This window comes from Equus quagga, chromosome 4, assembly GCF_021613505.1.
Source record: "Equus quagga isolate Etosha38 chromosome 4, UCLA_HA_Equagga_1.0, whole genome shotgun sequence".
Taxonomy (NCBI): domain Eukaryota; kingdom Metazoa; phylum Chordata; class Mammalia; order Perissodactyla; family Equidae; genus Equus; species Equus quagga.
In genome coordinates this window covers 109,764,201-109,788,424 of record NC_060270.1, presented here as the reverse complement: position 1 = coordinate 109,788,424, position 24,224 = coordinate 109,764,201, and the positions used below count along the sequence as shown (strand labels likewise).

General features: G+C 36.5%; 1 protein-coding gene across 8 annotated transcripts in view; it reads right to left on the bottom strand.

Moving 5' to 3' along the window:
* The window catches only part of UBR3 (ubiquitin protein ligase E3 component n-recognin 3), a 229,243-nt gene that overhangs the window by 140,343 nt on the left and 64,676 nt on the right, over positions 1–24,224 (bottom strand). For all 8 annotated transcript variants that reach the window (XM_046658019.1, XM_046658018.1, XM_046658012.1 and 5 more), the window contains exons 9-18: positions 20,487–20,666; positions 19,504–19,637; positions 8,884–8,970; positions 5,441–5,506; positions 5,256–5,345; positions 3,988–4,116; positions 3,287–3,339; positions 3,052–3,185; positions 2,597–2,682; positions 899–1,040 (exon numbers count right to left, since the gene is read on the bottom strand). In XM_046658019.1, the coding sequence (XP_046513975.1) occupies positions 899–1,040; positions 2,597–2,682; positions 3,052–3,185; positions 3,287–3,339; positions 3,988–4,116; positions 5,256–5,345; positions 5,441–5,506; positions 8,884–8,970; positions 19,504–19,637; positions 20,487–20,666 (1,101 nt within the window). The remainder of the gene's footprint in view (positions 1–898; positions 1,041–2,596; positions 2,683–3,051; positions 3,186–3,286; positions 3,340–3,987; positions 4,117–5,255; positions 5,346–5,440; positions 5,507–8,883; positions 8,971–19,503; positions 19,638–20,486; positions 20,667–24,224) is intronic.

Below are 24,224 nucleotides of genomic sequence, written 5' to 3'. Positions count from 1 at the left end.
AGAACGCCATTCTACTTCAAAGCTTACCTAAATTTTAGATACAAAGTGTTCTTTGCAATAAAGAAATACTGTGCTTTTCCTTTAATTGAATACATTCCAACCAGAAACTCTGGATTGTTCTTCCTACCTTGGCGAACTCCCTGAAAAATCCTAAATGATAAGGCTTATTCTGCTGTTTCTTGCCAAACACAGTATATGCTATTTATAACTTCAAAGTGGGCATCAGTTTACCATTTAAACAACGAGTGTTGAAGAAGTCAAGAATCATGTAACTGCTACTTCCTTCAAGATTTTAACTTAGAATAGTGAAAATGTGAAAGTGAAAAAGTAAAGACTGTGAATCAAGACTTCACCTACTTCGGGCTCTCGTCAAGAATACCATCTATGAATCTAGGGGGAAAACCTTAGAAAACCAACCACTTAAGGAAAAGGTTTCTATGTATTTACATAGGTTCAAAGTGTCAGAAAGTGTTATCAGGATTCTATATAGATTTTAATTTTAACTGTTTCAGTTAAAATCTGGGTAGTGAGAACTATTTCAAAATCGAATTTAAAGAGCAAATACATTCAAGATGTTTTTAAGCATATATTTTGTTTTATAATTTCGGGTTCATTTATAGTTCATTTACTTATAAAAATGAACTAGAGCTCATATGTGAAGTTCCTTTCATAATTTAGAGTCATATAAGAGGGCTTATTATAACATAAAACCATAGACTTGCAGATAAATGGAAGTAATATCACTGTGTACCATAAAAGACATACATCTATAAGAAAGCTGAGGGGAAAAATAACAAGCTGAATAAACAAAACGCAAAACATCTTCTTTCAGTATACACAACAACTCACCTTCAGAAAACCAATATTTGAAAGAATATATTTATGCATATAAACGTACCTTTGGGAGTATACATGCCTTGTTGCATAGAACCTCCAGGTTCAAACACAGGAGCCTTAAAATCAGCTACAGCTGATAAAACTGATTCAAAGCTATAACTGCCGGGAATAATGCCACTTTTGGGATTTGGATTTTCTGGAATATGATGTGTGTGTCAAGAAAAAAAGATATTAATGACTAAAAGCCAGCTTTATAACATTACCAAGGTACTCTAGCTTCTAACTGCTTTTGCTAAGATACACAAATAGTAATTGGCTGTAAGATATAAAGTTGGCCACAAGAGGGCTATATAATACAACAGTTCAATAACTTCTTACTTGTGACATTTTTAAATATTTTTAAATCTAGAAGCCTACTAATAAATAGTATGCTTAAGTAGTTCGCAAGTATATTTTCCCCAAAACAAATTAATCAAATTTCAGTAAATGAAAAAAAAAACTTTTCTTAAACTGATCTCCATTTTCATCATTTTGCACATAATGTAAGTCAAGGAGAGTAAGCTAAAAATCAGCCAGGATTTTTATGAGCAAAGATTATTGTTCGAAAACATAAAATGTCATCGTCAAAGAAAAAAGGAAAAGATGCTAAACAAATTTAAGCAAAGAAGGAAACCAGAAAACCACAAAGATTCTTTCCCATTGGTTTCATATTAAGGTATGTAATTCTTTTTAAATTCAAAGTTACAGAGAATAGTTCTGTTCTGTTACAACTCTGATACACAGTGTATAACAATTGAATGAAATCATCAAACAGTATCAAATTGATGTTGCTTATGAAAATCTTCAAGGTTATCAAACAGGCATTTCAATAGATGTTATTCCAAACATTCATAACATAGAACGTAAATTTAGTCAAAGTAAATTTTTATCATAAAATAACACGCTTTGCCTAAAATTTTATTAATAATAATTTTAAAAATAATAAAGTGCCCATTGTATGCTCAGTCCTATACAAATGACCCTAAGTTTTCAAAGTTTGTAGATAACAGTCTTTGCTCTTAAAGACCTCTTGGTTCAAGAGTGAACTCTAAGAAAAAATCCTCAGAATGTTTAAAACCCTGGTAATAATAATTATAAGATATACTTCTAAATTTTAACCATGAATTCTATCCAGCCTGGCTACACAGATAAAGTAGACCTCACTGCCTTTTACAAAGTTTCAAGCTTCCTCTCACTAATGCTGACCTAGAAGTCAGATCCTGGGGTACCCTGAGCCATCAGTCTTGAAGTCTAACCGAGGTCTAACAAGAGCTCCCTGAGAGGAAACAATTAGAGGCAAAAACATCTCCCTAGCTCTGAACACACACTTAAACAAACAACTTCAAAAAAACTTCAGAAAAAAGTTTTAGGGCCGGCCCTGTGGCCGAGTGGTTAAGTTGCTGCGCTCCACTTCGGCAGCCCAGGGCTTCGCTGGTTCAGATCCCAGGCACGGACATGGCACCACTCGTCAGGCCACGTTAAGGTGGTGTCCCACATGTCACAACTAGAAGGACCCACAACTAAAATATACAACTATATACTGGGGGTATTTGGGGAGAAAAAGCAGAGGGGGAAAAAAGATTGGCAACAGTTGTTAGCTCAGGTGCCAATCTTAAGGAAAAAAAATTTTAATCAAAAAAGTGATATATCTTTATTCCACAGAAATTACTTATTATTTAGATCCTGCAACTAAGAGAAAATTAAACTTTTAAAAGGATATGAGGTCCAGCAATGAACTATGTGTTCTGTCATTCATACACAGCTGGGCTACCATCTCTGCCCTGAGAATTTCATCATCGGACATTCCTAAAATAATTCAAAACAAAATTAATAAATCTGAATAAATACATATTAGAAAGAAACAACTTACCACATATTTTATTCAGCTGTTTTACCAAAAATGAGATGCTTCAAAAATTAAAGAGCAAAGAATGCAAAGCCCCAAATATAAATGTAGTTTAACAATCCTGCTGTTTGTAGTTCCCTTAAGTAAAGGGTTTTTTTAAAGATATTCTAAAAGGAGTGTCAACTGTACAACACATCAAGAGCTTGAAACAATGTTTAAATATATCCACATCCTTTCCTTTTTTCCATAAGCCAGTTACTACCACAGGGAGAGGGGAGAAAAAGGAGGAGGATAGTTAACACCCAAGTATTAGGATTAGTGTTTTTTACCTAAATGTAAACGAAGACTCAAAAGAATCACAAGAAATGTAAGAGCGCCTTCTAACATCGATCTCTCATGCTCTGCATCAAGTACTGTGTTTTGATGTTGTGAAGCCATTGTCAACAAATCCACTACCTTAAATCTATGATAAGAAATATTTGAGACAAATTTTTTAAAGTTAAAACAAAATTAACTTAAATGGCAATTACTTCCTAATACCTGTCTTAATAAAATTATGCTTACCTTTCAAAGACAGATGAAATAAAATAATCTGGGTCAAGTCTAGAAGCACAAACCTTAAAAAAAAGCAAACCAAAAAAACACCAAATTTTACTTCTCAATACTCAGGTTTACTTCTTGTATTAATCATGTTATTTATTTTCTGTATCTTATAATGTTTTGACATCTCGGAGGGCCTTACAGACCTGGGCAGAGACTATCCCTCTCAGAGCTAGCTAATTCCTAAGGAGAATAAACAACTTACTTGGGTGCAAGCCTCTTACAAACAAGTCAATCACCTACTTTAACTAATTCTCACACACCAAGCCAATATTCCCCCTGCCCTAAATCAACCCAGGGCCAGGTACCAGATCGCTGGGGACAGCTCCTATGCCCCCAAAGCCCACCAGAATTATTCAAAGGAGCCAGTCCTAAACTATTTCCCCTGCTCTGCCTTGCCTTTCCTATGGAAACCCCAATAAAGGTCCTGCTCTAGGCTTTCCCTTCTCTCCTGCTTCTGCCTCCTTACCAAAGTCTAATGCTTCCCCTATGGTCCTGTGTGACATGGCATGCCCCCTTCTCTTGGGAATTATAAGTAATAAATTCTTCTTTCAATAGCATTGACCTCTCTGGGTCATCATTTAGGCACTTCTATAAATTAAAATCCCAGAGGTACAAATGAGACACTTCTACAGTATAACTTCTGCATTATCAAGTTGGCTTACCTGTAACAGGTAAATGTCAGGATCAATCATGGAATTACAGAAATGAGACTGAACATAGGTCATGGCCTGTCCTTTGATTTGCAGACCGTTTCTTACCCACATGTTGCTGTGGATTTCAGCAAGACTTGCCTAGTAAAATAAAAATTAAGTGACTTGGACAAAGAAGTCATCTAAATGCAATCTTCATAAAATCATGTTATACTGAACAATCATTTAAAAATATTTTACAACTTAATCATAGAATAAGCCTGACAATCTGCCCGATGTTAAAGATAGTCAATTCAAATACATAATTTTACATTTTAAAATGATGATTATGCTTTATATAGTCTCTTCTTTTGGAGTTTATACACGGGTTAGTTTTCCATGATGACTCAATTATATTTATAATAATTTTCATTGAAATCTTTCTTGAGGAATCGCTGACCCATAATTAATTCTTTCCTCCTCAAGAAAAACCATCCATAATGCTTAAGGAAACACAGGAATAAGCATAAAACAAAGCTAATTGTTCAAAGCAATGAATATAATCTAAATCTTTAATTCACCCTAACTGAACCTTCAGTTTAAACTAGTCATTTTCCAAATAACTGGCAGGTAAGAGAGGGTCAGAGTAGAATAAATCTTACTATATTAAGATTTACTTCTTCAATGTATTTATGTCCTGTATCAACCAAAACTAAGCACAGCCATAAAACTTCATCTCTTACTTGTTCCTAATCCCCAGAGTTGAAGTTCAATAATGATTAACAAATCTAAAATCACCAGGAAAAAGACATTGAAGTGCAAGCCCCTCTAATGTACACTAACAGGTTGGCCCACAAAATCACAGTTTTGGAACTGAACAAAACCACAATGTGGTTAGTGTGCAGGCTAATTCTTCTCTCTCTTCTCTTCTCTCATTTTACAGATGGGGAACTGAGAATCAAGCAGGTGAATTACCCCAAGCAACACAGATAATAAAATAGTGGTAGCATCAAGGCTAGAATCTGATGGGTCTCCTGACTCCCAAAACAGTGCTGTAGTATGTTAAAACTCCCCTATAAACAAATATAGTGAAAAGAATTCCTGGGGAAGTTACAACTAAATGTAAGTCTCACAGAACAAAAAATACCTAAATGTAATCTGGCAAAAATATAAGAACTAAGTTTAAAAATAAGCAATTTTTCAAACATTTTGGCTATAATAACAATAATAAAGGCATACAAATAAAGAACATCTCAAACAAGGAATTCAATTCAAAATTTTTTAAAAGCCTGAATACATACTTGAATTTGGAGTGGGTGAATCATTAGCTTCATTAACATTTCCTGATCTGGTAAGACAGAATCCAAATCTAGTTCTTGACATTTCACAGCCTAAAAATTATGACCAAAAAAGTTACTTATTCTATACTTATTTCCCAATAATCAAAAAAAAAAAAAACCCCAGAATTGTTTAGTGATAGTCTTACCTTACTCAAAAACATAGCATAGTAACGATGTAGTGGCAGGTGAAAAGTGACTTGGTTAGGTGCTGGCTGGAATGAAAAAACAAAATCCGCAAGTCAAAATGTTTTACAGAAATTCAAAGAAAGTTTTAGAACGCTAAAACCACACTTTGACCTTGATTTATTTCTATATTTATCAAAACTTAAAATTTTAGAAGATATAACTTAAGAAAATCACTGTAGATAAAATTATTCCATTTTAAGCACCTAAATGCAAGTTCGTTGAAGACAGAAATAGTATACCACTCAACTTTGAATCCTCTGAAGCATCTAGCACAGAACAAAGGATGGAATAGAATTCCCCTCACAGTAAGCCAACTGGGAATCTTCAAATGCATGCACACCAAACATGAGAATAGTAATAACAGCAATACTCACAGCTAATATTCATTGGGCACTTAGTATGTGCAACTCACGATGTTAAGCACTTTATTCACATTACTTCATTTAATCCTCACAAGAACCCTACAGAGTAGGAACTATTAATATTCCTTTTTATACATAGGGAAATTCAAGCTTAGAAAACTTAAGTGACTTTCTAAAGTTGACAAGTAGTGAACTGAGGAGCTAGTCTGGACTCTACTGTTATATTCAGGGTGAAAAGAGGCTCTGACTACAGCCCTAAGCTGAAGTACAGGTGTAGGGTTATTAACTGGCCTAATTTCAATAGTGTTGCATCTCAGGGAATAGGGAGGTCCAGAGAGAGGGAGAGAGACAGGGAAATGGCTGGCTGGTTGAGCAGTCAGAATGCACACAACATTTATTGATGAAGTTCGATATCCTATATGGGTGTAGTCTGTGGCACCCCAGAACAATTACAACAGTAACATCAAAGATCACTGATCACACATCACCATAAGAGATATAATAATAATGAAAAAGTTTAAAGTAATCTGAGAATTACCAAAGTGTGACTGAGACACAAAGTGAACAAAAGCTGTTAGAAAAATGGCGCCAACAGACTTGCTCAACACAGGGTTGCCAAAAACCTTCAATCTGTAAAAAACACAATATCTGTAAAGTGCAATAAAGCGAACCACAATAAAATGAGTGAGATATGCCTGTATAGTATATGTCAAGGACCTTAGCACCCTTGTGAAGGTTATTAGAAAAAAAATTGTCCAAGATCATATAGCTAGTTGGTTCGTAAAAGAGCCACAATTTACACTCAGGTCTGACTGACTCTAAAGCTCTTTCCACTGTCAAGAGGCAGTGTAGTTGAAATGCTACAGATAAGGAGCTGAGAGACGTGGGACCCAGAACTACCAGTAATCTGCTATATAACTACAGTCAAGTCATTTAATATCTCTGCATCTCCATTTTACATCTACAAAAAAGGGGAGATAATAACATCTTCTCTACTTCACAGGGTGTTTTGACGAACAAATATGTCAAAGCACTTTAAGAAACAAAGTACTTTTAAACACCATAGAAAACATACCATATTGCTTGATTCCTTAAGTTCTATGTTTATTTTCTTTTCTATTAAAAAACCTATTTAAATTCTTTACAACATTCCATATCGTCCTAAGATATTTCTGTGTGAAAAACAAAGGTACTATTTCCTTGAGTTCAGCTGCTCTGTATAATATATATGATTCTAACTGTCCTTAACTCCACCCCTGAGTTCAACCATGGATTAATTTCATGCCAAACACTTACGGCACAACCTTCTGTGTGTAATAATAATTTTCCCCTACTTCAGCCTTTCTGTTAACTTAGTGATGCTACCATTTCAACAACAATTCCTCAAGTTTTAAATACAAATGAGAACTGGATCGAAGAGAAGCTCCAGCTGAAGCTGCAGAGGAGGGACTAATCCTAGACGTAGTGAAGAAGGAGGAAAGCAGGTTGAAAGTAGGATAGAGCTCTGGGAAGGCTAGAGAATGTTTTCTCTGAAGACTGCCTCATCACCATTTAAATAAACAAAGTTTAAGCTTAAAGACCAACATTTAGACAAGATAAGAATCACAGTGATTTGATAAAGGTAGAATCAGAATCCAAATGGACAAAATAGCCAGATTAAAGGCTTAAAGCAGACACAAATGTTGAAGGACAGGTGATCAGGGATGGAACATAAATTAGTGTAAGGAATGAAAGATTAGAATTAAAGATAGCAGGGGGCTCCTCTCTTCATGAACAATTCAGAGCTAAAGCCATGGTGGGGGCGGGGGGAGGTGCGGAGTAAGGGAAGAAATAGAGCAAAATAGGCATCTACAGGTGAGAAGCCCAAAAAGGGATGTCAGAGACCAGGGTGAGGAAGGCAACAGTGTGCAGGGGGTGGTATGAAATGCCGGTGGTTTTTCAGGGTGAAAAGAGTATCTACACAGAAAGGGGTGTGTGGCTTAACAAAGGGGGGTGTGGCCTGGCATAGGGAGTCAGATCTGAGCAGAGCCAAAATGGCATCCACACAGCAGGGCAGCCCAGCATAGTATGTCAGAGCCAATCAGGATGAGGAGGGTATCCATGTGGGGGCTGACCTGGGATGAGGAGTTAGTCTGACAAAGGTAAAGAGGCCAATGACAGAGGGAGCCAGCCTGGAACAGGAAATCAAAATTCAAGCAAGAAGAGGAGATTAGCCACATGTGCAAAGGATCCAACATGGGGCATCAGAGCCAAGGCAGGATGAGGAGGGCATCTAGAAAGAGGTAGGTAGCATCAAGTTAACAGCTTAACTCTCAAATGATTTAAGAAAAGAAAGTTCTTTGCACTCTACTTCCAACTTTTCAGTAAGTTCGTGAATGTATCAAAATTTTTAAAAAAAGAAAGAAAGAAAAGTCCTCCCCCCTCCCCCCAAAAAGACAGCAGAGGTTCCATCTGTCCAGGGTTCAGAAATCAGATGGGGGCCTACAGCTGTCTGAAACATGCTCTTCCTTCTGCATATGGAATATTTTGACCCCAATTCATAAGACGAATAAAAGGGGCTTCAGATAGGAAACTTGGCTGACAAATTAAAAGCAAGCCCTTGTTTAATTCATACAGAGCATGTTCGGTGCCAATGCTTCTCAGCTCATTATTATTACCAACTACCTTTGTTCAAGCCTATAAGAGAACATTGACCAATTAATAAAGTTATGATAGTCTTTCCATTAAACTCCTCTATCTATTCACATTTGCACTGTCACTTTTACCTCTTCAGATGAAACTTAATTTTCACTCCTGAGACATACTGACACATATAAATTTAATAATAGAAAAAGAAATTATGCCATTCCCTAGGAAATAAACAAATATGATAAGTGCACTGTAGAATTTCCTAAATGTCAAAGAATTGGTCTCCCACTTCTCCTTTTTAAAGTCTAATGATACTATGTTCATTCTGACTTCTTTCCCTTATCCCATGAAACGATATACATTATTTTCAATGCTTTTCTTAAATGCTTTACATACATCAAAAATAAACATACCTCATCTACGAAGTTAATAGCATCAAACCAGTCTTGAAGAGCTTCAAGGCAATATCTAACAACATTTCGGGTATATTCTTGAGTCTCCTAAAAGAATAAGTTTTATAAATTTTACAGTATATAAATATGTATATTTCCAACCTCAAATTATATTTAATACATAGAAATAAGTTATATGCATTGTATATATACTGGTAAAATACATATATATTTTCAAAATAACCATATTGCCATTTTAAAAAATCATCCCTTCACAAATAGTAACAAAGAGTGACAACTATGAAAATTAAAGAACACAATATGCTACCATTTATTCAATATATTCCTGAAAATGAATTAAAGCTGAAATAGATTTGAGATGTAAAGGGAGTTCCATTTCAAGAGATCTCAAAAATATTTAAGTTCCCTAATGTTACTGACTATTGGGTACAGTTTCTTTTGGGATCATGACAAAGTTCTGGAAATGGATAGCAGTAATGGTTGGACAACACTGAGAATCAACTTAATGTCATGAATTGCACCCCTAAAAATGGTTGAAATGGGAAGAGTGACATCAGCATCATGGCAGAGTGAGCTCTCTCTGTAAACTCTCCCCTCTAAGATATAATGAAAAGGACATTCATATTCCAACAGAGGACAACCAGACAACACAAAAGATGTCTGAGAGACCCATGCAGCCATACGTCAGAAGGTGGTGGTGCTGGAGCACCCCCCCCCCCAACCCCGAGGAAGTGGAACAAGGTAAGAGAAAGCTTCTCTTCCTCCCCAGAGGGCAGCAACCCAGGGATAGCACATGGATACTGAGAGGAAAGGGGGGAGGGAGCAGGAGCCCTCTGCAGGAACACCATAGCTCACCTAGGTTGCTCACAGCCCAGTAGAACGCCCCACACAGAGGTGACTAGCTATTGCAGGGGTGTCTTCATCAAGCCAATACTCCAGGATAGCAAGGGTAGAGCAAGAAGCCCCCGAGATCCCACAGGAAAGAGAAAGTGCACCTCCCCCTGCCCAGCATGGGGGAGCTGTCCCACAGAGTGCAGCAGGGTCAGAATATGCAGCTCTTGACCCCCACCCAGTGGCGACAGGTGGAAGTGGTGATCAAATACCATCACAATTTGGGAGCACAAACCCATGCCGTCTAGCAGAATGAAAAATATATTAAATCTCCAGACCAGAAGGAAAATGACAAGTATCCAGAAATCAATCCTGAAGACACAGAAATCTATAACCTAAATGAAAGAGAATTTAAAATAGCTATCATTAAAAAACTCAACGAGTTAAGAGAATGCAGATAGTTCAATGAATTCAGGAGCTATGTCACAAAAGAGACTGAAACTATAAAGAAGAACCAATGAGAAATATCAGAAATGAAAAACACAATGGATAAGATAAAAAGAACATGGATTCCCTGAAAAAACAGAGCTGATATCATGGAGGAATGAATCAGCAACATCGAGGACAGAAATATAGAAATGCGTCAGATGGACGAGGAGAGGAAAGGGAACTAAGACTAAAAAGAAATGAAAAGGGGCCAGCTCCATGGCTGAGCAGTTAAGTTCACACACTCTGCTTCAGCAGCCCAGGGTTTCACTGGTTCAGATCTTGGGCAGACATGGCACCACTCATCAGGCCATGATGAGGTGAAGCCCCACATGCCACAACTAGAAGGACTCACAACTAAAATATACACCTGTGTACTGGGGTATTTGGGGAGAAAAAAGCAGAAAAAAAAAAGATTGGCAACAGTTGTTAGCTCAGGTGCCAATCTTTTAAAAAAAAAAAAAAGGAATAAAGAAGTCTCCGAGAAATATCCAACTCAATTAGGAAATGCAACATAAGGATTATAGGCATTCCAGAGGGAGAAGAGAAGGAAAATGGAGCAGAAAGCTTGTTCAAAGAAATAATAGCAGAGAATTTTCCAAACCTGGAGAAGGAGATGGAAATCCATATGAAAGAAGCCAACAGAGTCCTAATATATCAATGTAAAATGACCTACTGCAAGGCATATAGTAGTGAAGCTGGCAAAAGTCAATGACAAAGGAAAAATACTAAGGGCAGCAAGGCAGAAGAAAATAACCTACAAAGGAACCCCAATAGGCTTTCAGCAATTTCTCAGCAGAAATCTTACAGGCTAGGAGAGACTGGAATGACATTCAAATCTTTGAAAGACAAAAACTTTCAGCCAAGAATATTCTATCCAGCAAAAATATACTTCAGATAAGATGGAGAAATAAAACTTTCCCAGATAAACAAAAGCTAAGGGAATTCATTGCCACAAGACACCCTCTACAAGAAATCCTCAAGAAGGCCCTCATACCTGAAAAAAAAGAATAAAGAGGTTACAAAGGCCAGAGTAAGGAGATAAATAGGTGGACAAAATCAGAAAATTGTAGCTATCAGAACAGGTTAGCAAATACTCCAGTAGAACATTAAAGATAAAAGGAAGGAAAACACCAAAAATAAAGATAATCTTGTCATTTTAACCACAAACTCAAAACACAAGATGGAATAAGATGTGAGAAAAACAACTCAGGAGGGGAAGAGGCAGGGGACTGAATCAACTTAGTCCAGGGAAATAAGAGACCATCAGAAAATGAACTATCTCATCTATGAGATTTTGCATACAAACCTCTTGGTAACCACTAAACGAAAAAGCATAACAGAGACACAAATAATAAATAAGGAGAAAAATATGAAAATCAGCACAAAAAAACTACCTAACAGAATTGGTAGTCCAAAACATACAGGATGAAAGAGAAAGGAAATGTAGGAGAACCAGAAAACAAGTGAAAAAATGGCAGCATTAAGCCCTCATATATCAATAATCACTCTAAATGTAAATGGATTGAATTCTCCAATAAAAAGACACAAGAGTGGTGAGATGCATTAAAGAACAAGATGCAACAATAAGCTGCCCCCAGGAAACACATCTCAGCTCCAACAACAAACACAGGCTCAGAGTGAAGGTTTGGAAGACGATACTCTAAGCTAATGGAAAACAAAAGAAAGCAGATGTCATAATACTTATATCAGACAAAGTAGACTTCAGGATAAGACAGGTAAAGAGAGACAAAGAGGGGCAGTATGTAATGGTCAAAGGGACACTCCACCAAGAAGACATAACACTTACAAACATCTATGCACCCAACATAGGAGCACCAAAATACATAAAGCAACTATTAACAAATCTTAAAGGAGACATTAACAACAAGGCAATAATAGGAGGGGACCTCAGCACTCCACTCACATCAATGGATAGATCATCCAGACAGAAAGTCAATAAAGAGGGGCCAGCCCGGTGGCTGAGTGGTTAAGTTTGTGTGCTCTGCTTCAGCAGCCCAGGGTTTCACTAGTTTAGATCCTGGGTGCGGACCTAGCACCGCTCATCAAGCCAGGCTGAGGCAGCATCCCACACAGCACAACCAGAAGGATCTACAACTAGAATATACAACTATGTACTGGGGGACTTTGGGGAGAAGAAGAAGGAAAACAAAAGGTTGGCAACAGTTGTTAGCACAGGGCCAACCTTTAAAAAAAAAAAAAACAGAAAGAAAGTCAACAAGGAAACAGTGGAATTAAATGAAAAACTAGACCAGATGAACTTAATAGATAGATATAGAACACTCTATCCAAAAACAGCAGAATACACATTCTTCTCAAGTGTGCATGGAACATTTTCAAGGATAGACCATATGCTGAGAAACAAGGCAAGCCTCAATAAACTTAACAAGATTGAAAATAATAATAAGTATCTTTTCTGACCATAATGCCATGAAACTAGAAATTAATTACAAGAAAAAAGCTAAGAAAGGGACAAAGAGGTGGAGACTAAACAACATGCTACTGACCAACCAATGGATCATTGAAGAAATTAAAGGAGAAATCAAAAAATATCTGGAGACAAATGAAAATGGAAACATACCATACCAACGCATATGAGATGCAGCAAAAGTAGTACTAAGAGGGAAATACAGCGCAATACAGGTTCACCTTAACAAACAAGAAATGGTTGAAGTGGTAAATTTTATGTTATGATATTTTGCCACAATAAAAAATAAAAAAAGGAGGGCAGAACATATCAGTACTATAAGAAGCCTGTGAATATCTTAGCTTGCAACAGGATTTACAAGAAGAGAGGTTAAGTGTGTGCCACTCAAAATAAGGGTATTATGGAAGAAAATTTTAATGTTTTATGGAGAAATAGACGGGCAAGTATTAAGTTAAATGGAAAAATAAATCATGATAGCATCTCTTAAAAAAACATGGGCAGGGGGCCGGCCCCGTGGCCAAGTGGTTAAGTTCGCATGCTCCGCTTCAGCGGCCAAGGGTTTCGCTGGTTCGGATCCTGGGCACGGACATGGCACCACTCGTTGGGCTGCGTTGAGGTGGCGTCCCACATGCCACAGCTGGAAGGACCCACAACTAAAATATACAACTATGTACTGGGAGGATTTGGGGAGAAGCAGCAGAAAAAAAAAGAAAAAAAAAAGATTGGCAACAGTTGTTAGCTCAGGTGCCAATCTTTAAAAAAAAAAAGGGCAGGGGCCGGCCCATGGCCGAGTGGTTGAGTTTGTGCACTCCAATTCGGCAGCCCAGGGTTTCGCCAGTTCGGATCCTGGGCATGGACATGACACCACTCGTCAGGCCGGACCCAGAACTAAAAATACACAACTATATACTGGGGGGCTTTGGGGAAAAAAAGGAAAAATAAATTCTTTACCCAAAAACAGGGCAAAGGATTTGAAGAGACATTTCTCCAAAGAAAATCTACAAATGGCTAGTAAGCACAAGATGCTCAACACTATCAGTCATTAGAAAAGTGCAAATGAAAGCCACAATGAGATACCATTTCACACCTACTAGGATGGCTACAATTTTAAAAATGTAAAATAAAAAATGTTGGCAAAGATGTGGAGAAATTGGAACTCTCACACATTGCTGGTAAAAATGTAAAATGGTGCAGCCACTTTGAAGACAAACATACAGTCACCATATGACCAAGCAATTCTATCCTCATGTACCCAATAGAATTAAAAACATATGTTCACACAAAAACTTGTATACAAATGTTCACAGGAGCATTATCCATAGTAGCCAAAAAACAGAATCAAATGGACAAGTAAAATGTGGAATATCTATGCAATGGAATACTATTCAGCCATAAAAAGGAATGAAGTACTAATATATGCTGCAACATAGTTGAACCATGAAAACATTATGCTAAGTGAAAGAAACCAGACACAAAAGACCAGGTATTTTATGATTCCATTTATATGAAATGTCCAGATTAGCTAAATTCATAGAGACAGAAGGGAAATCAGCAGTTTCCAGGGGACAAGAAGAGGCTGGAATTGGGAGGTATAAGGTTTCTTTAGGAGGTGACGGAAATGTTGTGGAATTAGTGGTAATGGTTGCACAACTTTGTGAATATACTATAAACTACTGAATTGTACACTTTAAAATGGTTAAAATGGTGAATTTTACATTATGTGAATTTTATTTCAATAAAAAAAGTTTTTAAAAAAAGACATTTGGGGACATCATGTATAATAAAAGGGTAGGTACCATCAAAGTCCAACAGATTAAACTCTTCAACTACATATATAAATTACTCTGCGCCTTCAAAGAAAGCTACAGGTCTCACATTCATTGCTGACTTCTCCTTCACCCAGCTCAGTCTCCATGTCCTGTTCTTTCTCGTTACCATGTAGGTTCACTCCTAGTTCTGCTGCCATCCAAACTAAATATTACTTCTCTAGTTCCCTTGCCAACAGTCTCATCCTGTTTTAATCTATCCTATGAGAGTTATCTTTACAAAAATATTATTTTGCACATTCTGTCCCCTATCTCTTACTAAAAAAAATTTAATCGCACTTATAAGTTCCCATAAATAATGTGTCAGAACCAAGCTAAAGTGGCACATAATTCATGAATAAAGAAACACCTAAAACCAAATCTTCTCCCATTTTATCAAGAGTTTGGGTAAAGGGGTACCATTATACCCTCTCGGCACAAATGTAAACTGATACAACCTTTCTGGAGAACCATCTGAAAAGTAGGCATCAAGAGTTTTTAAAAAGCTGACCAGGTAATTCCATTCCTAAATACAGCATATTAATTATGTTCAGATCATCTCTTTCCCTTCTCTCCACCACCAACACACCCACTCCAAAAAATTCAGTATGTATGCTGACTTAATACTTACTAGTTTTATGACCTTGAGCAAATTACTTAAATTTTATGAGCCTCAATTTCTCCACGTGTAAAAATGGGCATAATACTACCCACCCCCTAGTACTGTTACGAAGAAGTAAATGAAATAAAGTACGTAAAATGTTCCATGTCATATTCTAGCACTCTGACAAGTGGTTAAGTGCTCCAAAGAGTCATGGTCAGACGCAACTTTCGTCAAGTCTGCAGTAACCTAAAGTTGCCACTAGATGGAGATTTTAGAGCTTATCTGTTCTGTTCAGAAAACAAAAATTAACAAGATTTTAGAAACGTGCCACCCCTTAATCAAATCTATCCAATCTATCTATTAATCTCTTACCAATCTAGCATTACTTGTTTAACTAGCCCTTAGAATTTTCCAGAACCAAACAGCATTCAGGGCAATCATACAAAGAAAGAAAGCTGTCAGGTGAAGTTCCCTTTAGTTTTATATTTTATAATTAGAGAACATAAATATAAATAGCTTGTTTTTACTTCAAATAAGCCTTTTTTCTAGTTTAAATTTCTGAAACTGATAACACAGGTGCTAAAAAAGCTCTAGACATTCTTGCTTATTAGATAATGATAGCAAAGTAGCAAAGAGCACTGGTTCTGAAATCAGATGGATTTGTTTCCAAACTCAGCTTCCACTTGTAGGCGTGTGAACTTCAGCAAGTTGTTTAACCTCTGAAAGAAAGGGATGATACTATCTACTTTATAAGAGATGCTATGAGGATGAGATAAGAATATAGTATGAGAACAATGTTTGGCATAGTGCAGGTGCTCATCAAGAGAACGTCTTGTCTTAGAACCAGATGTTCCTTCAACTGAGAAACTACTCTCTGAGGTACCACCAGGACCATATGAGCTTGTTTTCTCTCTGGTTCTCTTCACTTCTTATGGTTACGGGAACCATAACATAGTGCAACCCTAGCCTTCAAAGCTGAAAATTAAACTACTGCCTGGAAACAGTGATTTCTCATTGTCACAGGGATAAACATAAGCCCAGCCTCACAATCCAAATTCATCCTAAACATACTTGTCAGAATAATATTCCTAAAATATTGATCTTTTCATATCAACATCACATCAATCCTCCCTCCTGAATCACTGTCTTCCGTTGGCTTATATGATACCACATTCTTGTTTTCCTCCTCCCTCTTTCTCTGACCTCTAAATGTTAGTTCTTTCTTCAGGGTCCATTTCTCTTCTCTCTCTACTTCACCTCACCACACTGCCATATAGATAGTGATAATACCAACTATATTCCCAAAGGTCTAAAATTTATAACCTTGGTGCAGACTTCTCTTTTGAGCACGAGACTCATCTATCCAATTGCCTATTCACTCTTTCCACTTGGATATTTCACAGGCATATCAAACTTATATCTAAAACTAACTCTGATCTCTCTAAACATGTTTTGCTATCCATCTTTTCCACCTCTGTAAATATTACCTCCATACATAGTTACCCAAAAGTCCTCACTCACTTCTCAATAACACAATCCATCACTAAACCTGTTGATTATTTCCAAAATACATCTTCAATATCCAAAGCGCACCTTGAATGCATCTTTAATTGCACACCTGAATTTCTTATTTAGACTATTGTCACAGCATCTTAATTTTGCTTCTACTCTTAATGCCCCCCAGGCTTCCCTCAATCCAGTCTTTTCAGCAATCAGAATGATCTTTTAAATGTAAATATGAACACATTAAACCCTGCTTAAAAATCTTTACTGCCTTCTCCTTAAAATTAAATCTAAAGCTCATTAACATGATCTATAATGACCTGCATTAATAATCTGATTCCTGTCTCTCTCTCTAACTCCATCTTGTTCCACTCTGTGGCTCCAGCCACAAATTCCTTAAAAGGATCAACCACTTTCCTACTAGAGGTAGTCTATTTCATTCTATCTCCCCTACCAGCACTAACCCCACTTTTATTCTTAACATAGCTGACTCCCTCATATTCTTTCTTCAGAAACACCTTCCCTGATCCTCAAATCTAATCAGTCTCCACACTCATTACTCTCATAGCAACTTGATATTTTCCTATAGAATGCTTACAAAAGCTTATAAAATAAATCTGTGTTTACTTACTTAATGTCTATCTACCCTATCAGATAGCTCCAAGAGAGCAAGAACCACGTCTATTTGTTTCAACACCAAAAATCCAAGCATCTAGATAGTGTCTGGCATAGAATGGCATTCTATGAATGAACAAACTAACTTCATTTTACATGACAGTTTTTTGGTAAACACTACAGAGAAGACTAAACAAGGTACTATGAAAATACTGAGACTGGAATCATAAATCTGACTGAAAGAACTTAAATGAGTAGATTACATATCAGCTGAGTCTTATGAGCAGAATTTTTGAAGAGCTAGCGCTAATGGTTCTTCACTCTGGTTAGAATCACTGCTGAGGTCCTATTGCACATCAAACAAATCAAAATCTCTGACAGTGGGGCTTAGGCACATATATTTTTAAAGCTTCCCAAATGATCCTCAAGTAAGAGAAGCACTGGACAACAGAGAGAGAGAGCATGTGTCAAAAAAGGGATTAGCTTGAACAAAAGCACAGGAACCAAGAAAGGACACTGCATGTTAAGAAATAGTAATCAATCCAATGAAAGCACGGAGGTAGAGAGGATATAGTTCTGAGAGACAAGCTGAGGGCAAATTGTGGAGGATCTTAAATGCCTGTTAGGAAATACAGACATTACCCTGTAGACAGATGAGAACTTGAATGATTTTTAAGAAAAGGAGAGATATGCACAGAGCTTAGAAAAGTAACTTAAGTATTGGGACAGTTTAGAGTAGGAAGAATCTAGAGGCAAGAAAACCAGTTAAGAAATTACCTTAACAACCCAGATTTTTAAAATATAAAGAAATAAATTAAGATAGAGGAAAGAAGTGGTAGGGAGACATTTCTGGAATGGAGGAGGGAATTCATGGTATCTGATTACAGGTTGAACACAGCTAGTATATCAAGGCGAGACGGTTTCTACGTTGAATAATTGCGTCATTTAAGATACCATTAAATGACATAGAGGACACAGTATGGATAGACAACTTTTAAAAGTCAGTTAGGGATCTGATAAAATTCATGTACCTATAAGGAGAGCTGCATGAATAACCAGAGCTGTCAGAAATCTGAACCTGACTAGACTGTAACAAAGTTGTGAGTCATCTGCACTTGGAGAAGGCTGAAGTCATGAGAGAAAATATAAATCTGCTTAAAGGAACACACACATTTAAAGAGTACCTGTAAGAGAGCCTCATAATGACCCTGTGAGGAAGGGCAGGTTTTGCTGTCCCATTTCCATTTTGTTTCCTTTTCTTTTTTAAAAGACAAGGAAAAAGACTGAGAAGTTCAAATAGTTTTAAATGAGTTAACCAAGTCACCTAAGTAGAAAGAGGCAGAGCCAAGACCAGCATCCAGGGCTTCAAGATATTTCCACTACAAATCTTATCCAGCATGCTTATTGGTACAAGCTAGCAGGCTGGGCTGCACGGGATCCATACAGCAAAATCTTAGTCAAGACTTTAGTTTAGTGGGGTCAGGCGGTTCCATTTTCTTGGACAGTCCAAGGATACCGGAGATCCATCAAACCAATACTTTAAAATGCAAAAGTAAGGGGCCAGCCCTGTGGCGCAGCGGTTAAGTTCGCACGTTCCGCTTCTCGGCAGCCCGGGGTTCGCCGGTTCAGATCCCGAGCGCGGACACGGCACTGCTTGGCACTCCATGCTGTGGGAGGCGTCCCACATATAAAGTAGAGGAAGATGGGCACGCTAACGACGTTAGCTCAGGGCCAGGCTTCCCCAGCATAAAGAGGAAGACAGGCAGTAGTTAGCTCAGGGCTAATCTTCCTCAAAAAAAAAAAAAAAAAATGCGAAAGTAAAATATATATTTGTATAGAAAGACATAAATACACGCAATTACAAGTATTTTATTATCCAATTATAATAATTTATGTTGCTGCTGTGCTACTCTTAGATTCTTTTTATAGATAACTGGAAGTTTTATAAAATGTATACTGATTTTATGCCTGGAATGTTAAAAGTGTAGATTTTATTCAGAACTATCCTCATCCATTGAAAGGCAAGAAGCATTAGGCAACTAACCGATAATGGGTAAAATGAAACAATAAAGATGAATGTGGAGACATATAAAGTTCCAAAGACTATTCATAATAAGGGAAGGCTAGAAAGATCTGATAATATAAATGAATTCCAATCTGCCTAAGAATAATAATTACTGTCTCAGGTCAGCTTTCACAGAGCTGAATTCAGAATCAAATATTGCACACTACTACATGTGAGTAAACAAATGAATGTTTTCACAAATCTTTTTCTTAAATTATTTTAAAGGTAAATATAGAAATTAACAAAAATATTTTTAACATACCCTAACTTTGCAATGTGATAAGAGCCCCCACATTGGCTGTGCACAGGCCTCAAGTTCAGCAGCAAAGGCAGCATAGTAGGTCTGAGACTCAAATTCCACATGCTCATTTAGTTCTCGCTTATTTAAGTTCATACCTTGCAAAAATTAAAATAGACATAAACCTTGTCAAATGCAAGTATTCATATTAAAAATTAAATAAAATACTCCCAAACACACTGTAATGCACACAAGTGGCAAAAATGACACATTTAGAAATAAGTAAATTATTAAAAATAAAATAGAGGCCAGCCCCATGGCCGAGTGGCTAAGTTCGCACATCCACTTTGGCAGCCCAGGGTTCGCCAGTTCAAATCCTGGGTGCCGACATGGCACTGCTCATCAAGCCATGCTGAGGCGGCGTCCTACATAGCACAACCAGAGGCACTCACAACTAGAATCTGCAACTATGTACTGAGGGGCTTTGGGGAGAAGAACGAAAAAAAAAAGATTGGCAACAATTGTTAGCTCAGGTGCCAATCTTTTAAAAATAAATAAATAAAAATAAAACAATCTAGTCCTTTCGAAATTCTTTACAAACTGGAAACACCTGGTGAATTGTCTCTTCCTTATAGAACACAATTGAATATATTAAATAGAAAGTCAAAACTATTTTAACTGGTGCTAGTTGAAATTTTTATGAAAGTGTTATGAATCTCTCTTGGAGAACAGATTAGAAATTTCTAGATTAATGATTTAAAATGCTAAAAAAATTATACTCCTGTTGCCTTTTTAATAGTTTGACATTTTTCATAACTCTCTATGTTTTCATAAATACTTTATAAAACTACGTACAAATATCAATTAATTAAAATGAGACATGTCACACGTAACCTGAACGATGTGCTATTATCTTTTAATTAGTATTTGATAGTTTAACATTAGACATTTTGTAAACTAAAAAAACTAATACTAAAAATGAAACTAAAAAAAAGTAAAATTCTTACCTTGAAAGAAAGATACAAAGTTCATCCACGTAACTAACAAACCATGGTCCTCCAAAAATCTCTTAGCCACACTTTGATGAGAAAGGATATTAATAAAATCACTGACGAGAGGCCAATAAGTGTTATTCTTCAGTAATGCTTCTCCACAGTTCACTACAACATGTAAACTATTTTCTTCATCTAAAACAAATAGACACAGCCCCAAAATAAGTAAGCTGAAAAAGGAAACTTTACCAACGATACAGATTATACACTTTGGAATCAGACACACCTAAATTCAAACCCTAGCCTGTCATTTAATACCCATATGGCTTTAGGTGTGTTACTTAGACTCCAAATCAATTTCCCCATCTGTAAAATGGAAAAAGACATATCTTAAGGGAATTAAATGAAACATTCACATAACTCTTAGCACACATTATAGTAATTATTACCACGTCTAACAATATTACATGATATTGAGCTAGCTATATGTTTATAAAACCTTATTAATTGCTTGATTCTAATGACATAATGGAGTATTTTCAGTTCCAATCAATAAAACATTTTTATCCCTAGATTAATCTCATTCTATCCTATCAATCAAATCTGTATGATTTAAGCAATCTATATTTTTAATTGCTTTCTTCTAGTCAAATATGTAAATACAATTTTTTAGCAAACACAGTATTTCAAAAATGAAAGAACAAAAACACACATAAACTTCTTAAGCCTTAAAAAAAAACCAAAGTTTACATATATCTGGCAGGATGGGGGGGAGGAGTTAGGCTTGTACAAAATCTTCACTATTAAAAGTCATAGCATATATGCATTAGCTCTCTTAACCTAGTTCAACTTAACTGAGTCACTGGACAAACGAGCCCTGCCGTTTCTGCTGTAAAATAAATTATACCCATAATACACAGAATGCTCAAAGCTAGCAGCCTATTCCCTAGCACACAAGGCGAAGTATATGCTTATCCAGAGTCAGTTTTTATTTGTTTATGCTAATTATTCCTGTTATTTTAATTATAAAATTTAAATTAAAAGTACTTAAACTGATAAAACATGAATACATAAAGAGAGGTATTACAAAAACTGGATCATAAGCTTTTGAGAGAGAATAAAAGGGCCTAAGAAAAAGCCAAAAAGTCTTAGAGGAGAAAAATCATAAAAGCCTAGAAGGATTTTATACTCAGATTGCTTCACAAAGATCTTTAAGTTCTAACCCTAAAGAAAATGCAACTAGAAATCACAAATGATGCTTTACAGATTTGGTATATAAAAGAAAGACGAGGGAGAACTCCAGTCAAGAAAACCATACCTTAAAAACGCTTCGCCTAAAAGACTAGAGACTGAACATGCATTTCTGTGTTTTAAGTTAAAATGCAATGTTTAAGGTACATTTTTTAACGATTCCTCACTTTAACCAACTTTTTCAACTAACCACCTACTTGTCAAACTCATCAGTGAGGAGGGATTCTATAGCACTTCTCCATTTGCATATATTAAATTTAGGTTTCAGTCCATGAAATTATTTTACCCAACTTTTAAATTTTACAATATATAAGAACAGGACCCACAAAGTTAAGTGTGCTCTCTTTCAGTGCTTCTCTATAGGATACAAGTGGTATAACTCAATGAGGGAGTGGCAGTAGAGGCCTTTTACAAATTACCAACACCTGAGATTCAGAAAAGCCCTCCCTGACAACTACCACCACTCTGAGCTGGTGAGCCATTGATAATGATGGGACAGTGCTTAGGAATGCTGGAATTTTAGAAGTTTTTTAAACATTGAGAATCACTATTCTATTTAACTGAAACCAGAGAATGAATAAGCAGAATATAATTAATCAAAATCACTATTTTCCTGACACTGCTTTAAATACTACTGTTCTTGCAAAAAACACCTTGGAATCTTTAATGAAATAGAATTATGTGGATCTCTATTTTTACCCAACTGGTACTTTCCTCACTACAGACATAAAGAGCAATGATTCAATGTTAAATGATATTCACTCTCAACAAGTATTTATTGAGCACCGACTAAGGGTCAGGTAGTCCTGTAAGCTCTGAGAATACGCTGATAAATAAATCAAGATTTATATAGTCTATCTCTCCACCAAGATTAATATCTAAGAAGATAAAGTGTGATAAGGGCTATAATAGGAAATAACAGGTTACAGTAGGAAAAGTACAGGAAGAACCAATAAGAACCGATAAAACTAGTCTCCAATTTAGGAAGACTCTCCTTAGGCAGTGATGTTTAAACTGAGATCTACAAAATGAAGTAGGAATTAGGATTAGCCAAATAAACTAGGGATGGGAAGGAAATGGTGTTCTAGGTAGAGGAAACAGTGTAAAAAAGAATGGAATCACTGGGACAAAGAACGCAGAGGACAGGTGACACAAATGAGGCTACAGGGCCTTGTAAATCAGCTTCAGGAGTTTGAAGTTTATGTGAAGAGAATGGCAAGCCACTGGGGGTGGGAAGATTTAAGACAGGGGACATGAACCGACGTGTAGTAGAGAGTGACTGACGGAGAGTGTGATGACCAGTGGTAAGAGGCCAACAGATAACAATGGCTTGAACTTCATGATGGTGGCATGAAGATGCAAACATGAATAGAAGAGGCTATTTTAAGATGTTTAGAAGGTTTAAATGAGAGTCTTGGTGATGTCCACTATACCTACAAGGAGTAAGAAGAAGTCAAAAATGACTGCTAAGTGTTTAGGTTGGGCAGCTGTGCAGATGGTTAGACAGTGATACCAAAACACACACTAGTATGCTCATATGCACATTCACACACAGAGATGCACACACATAATAAAAGAATAGAAGGAAACTTGATAGAGAGATAATGAGTTTTTGGCATGGACATTATGTGTCTGTGGTGCTTATAGACATCCAAAGAATATAGTTAAATAAACAGCTTGATATGCAAGACAGAAGATCACTCTAGGATTATTAGCAACTACAGACATTCTTATGGTTATGCACCACATTGTTTTAAGTTCCATTTTACACAGACTGTTTCATAAGATAAATTGTAAAATTTCAGGGATATGCAAAGTCACGACTTAGTTTGGAACCACAAAGTAGCATGGTGTAGAAACGAATACAACAAAGAAAAAGTGTAAGGTAGGGACCATCTACCACTAGATGCTTTTTCCTTTTAATCTTCAGCTACTCTTGTGGCCATGCGAATTCTCACTGTATCAGCTCCTGTATTTACTAACAGTGCAGACAAAATTTTCAAATATTGTCTAATGAACGATTTATACAAAGGTCAGACAGAGGGTGTTAAAATATTAAAAGAAAGTACAGAGATCCTGTTGTAATATCTGTAGCTAGTTATGGGTAATTCAATCTGTTTAAAGCTCATTCCAATAATCTTCATGTGAAAATGGGGAAAGCTTATGGTGCTTTTAGAAAATCAGTAAATACGTATCATAAAATATTATGCTGCTTTTGAAAGACCAAAAAAACACCATAGCAGCTAAGGACAGTCTTAGACCTTGGCTTAGAAATAATGTAAACTCACTGCCAGAAAAAATATATTTTTATTTAAAGATCTTAGCAATGCTACTTATAGCTATTTAGCTTCTGGAAAATTCAATTTGTGTTAAGAATTTCCAGGACAGACTAACTGCATTAGAAGGGAAGTATATGTAGAAAGCAACTAAGACCATGTAATATGATTTGACAAAAAATGGGAAAAGTGAGAAGAGCAGCGACACCAGGACCAAGTGCCAAGA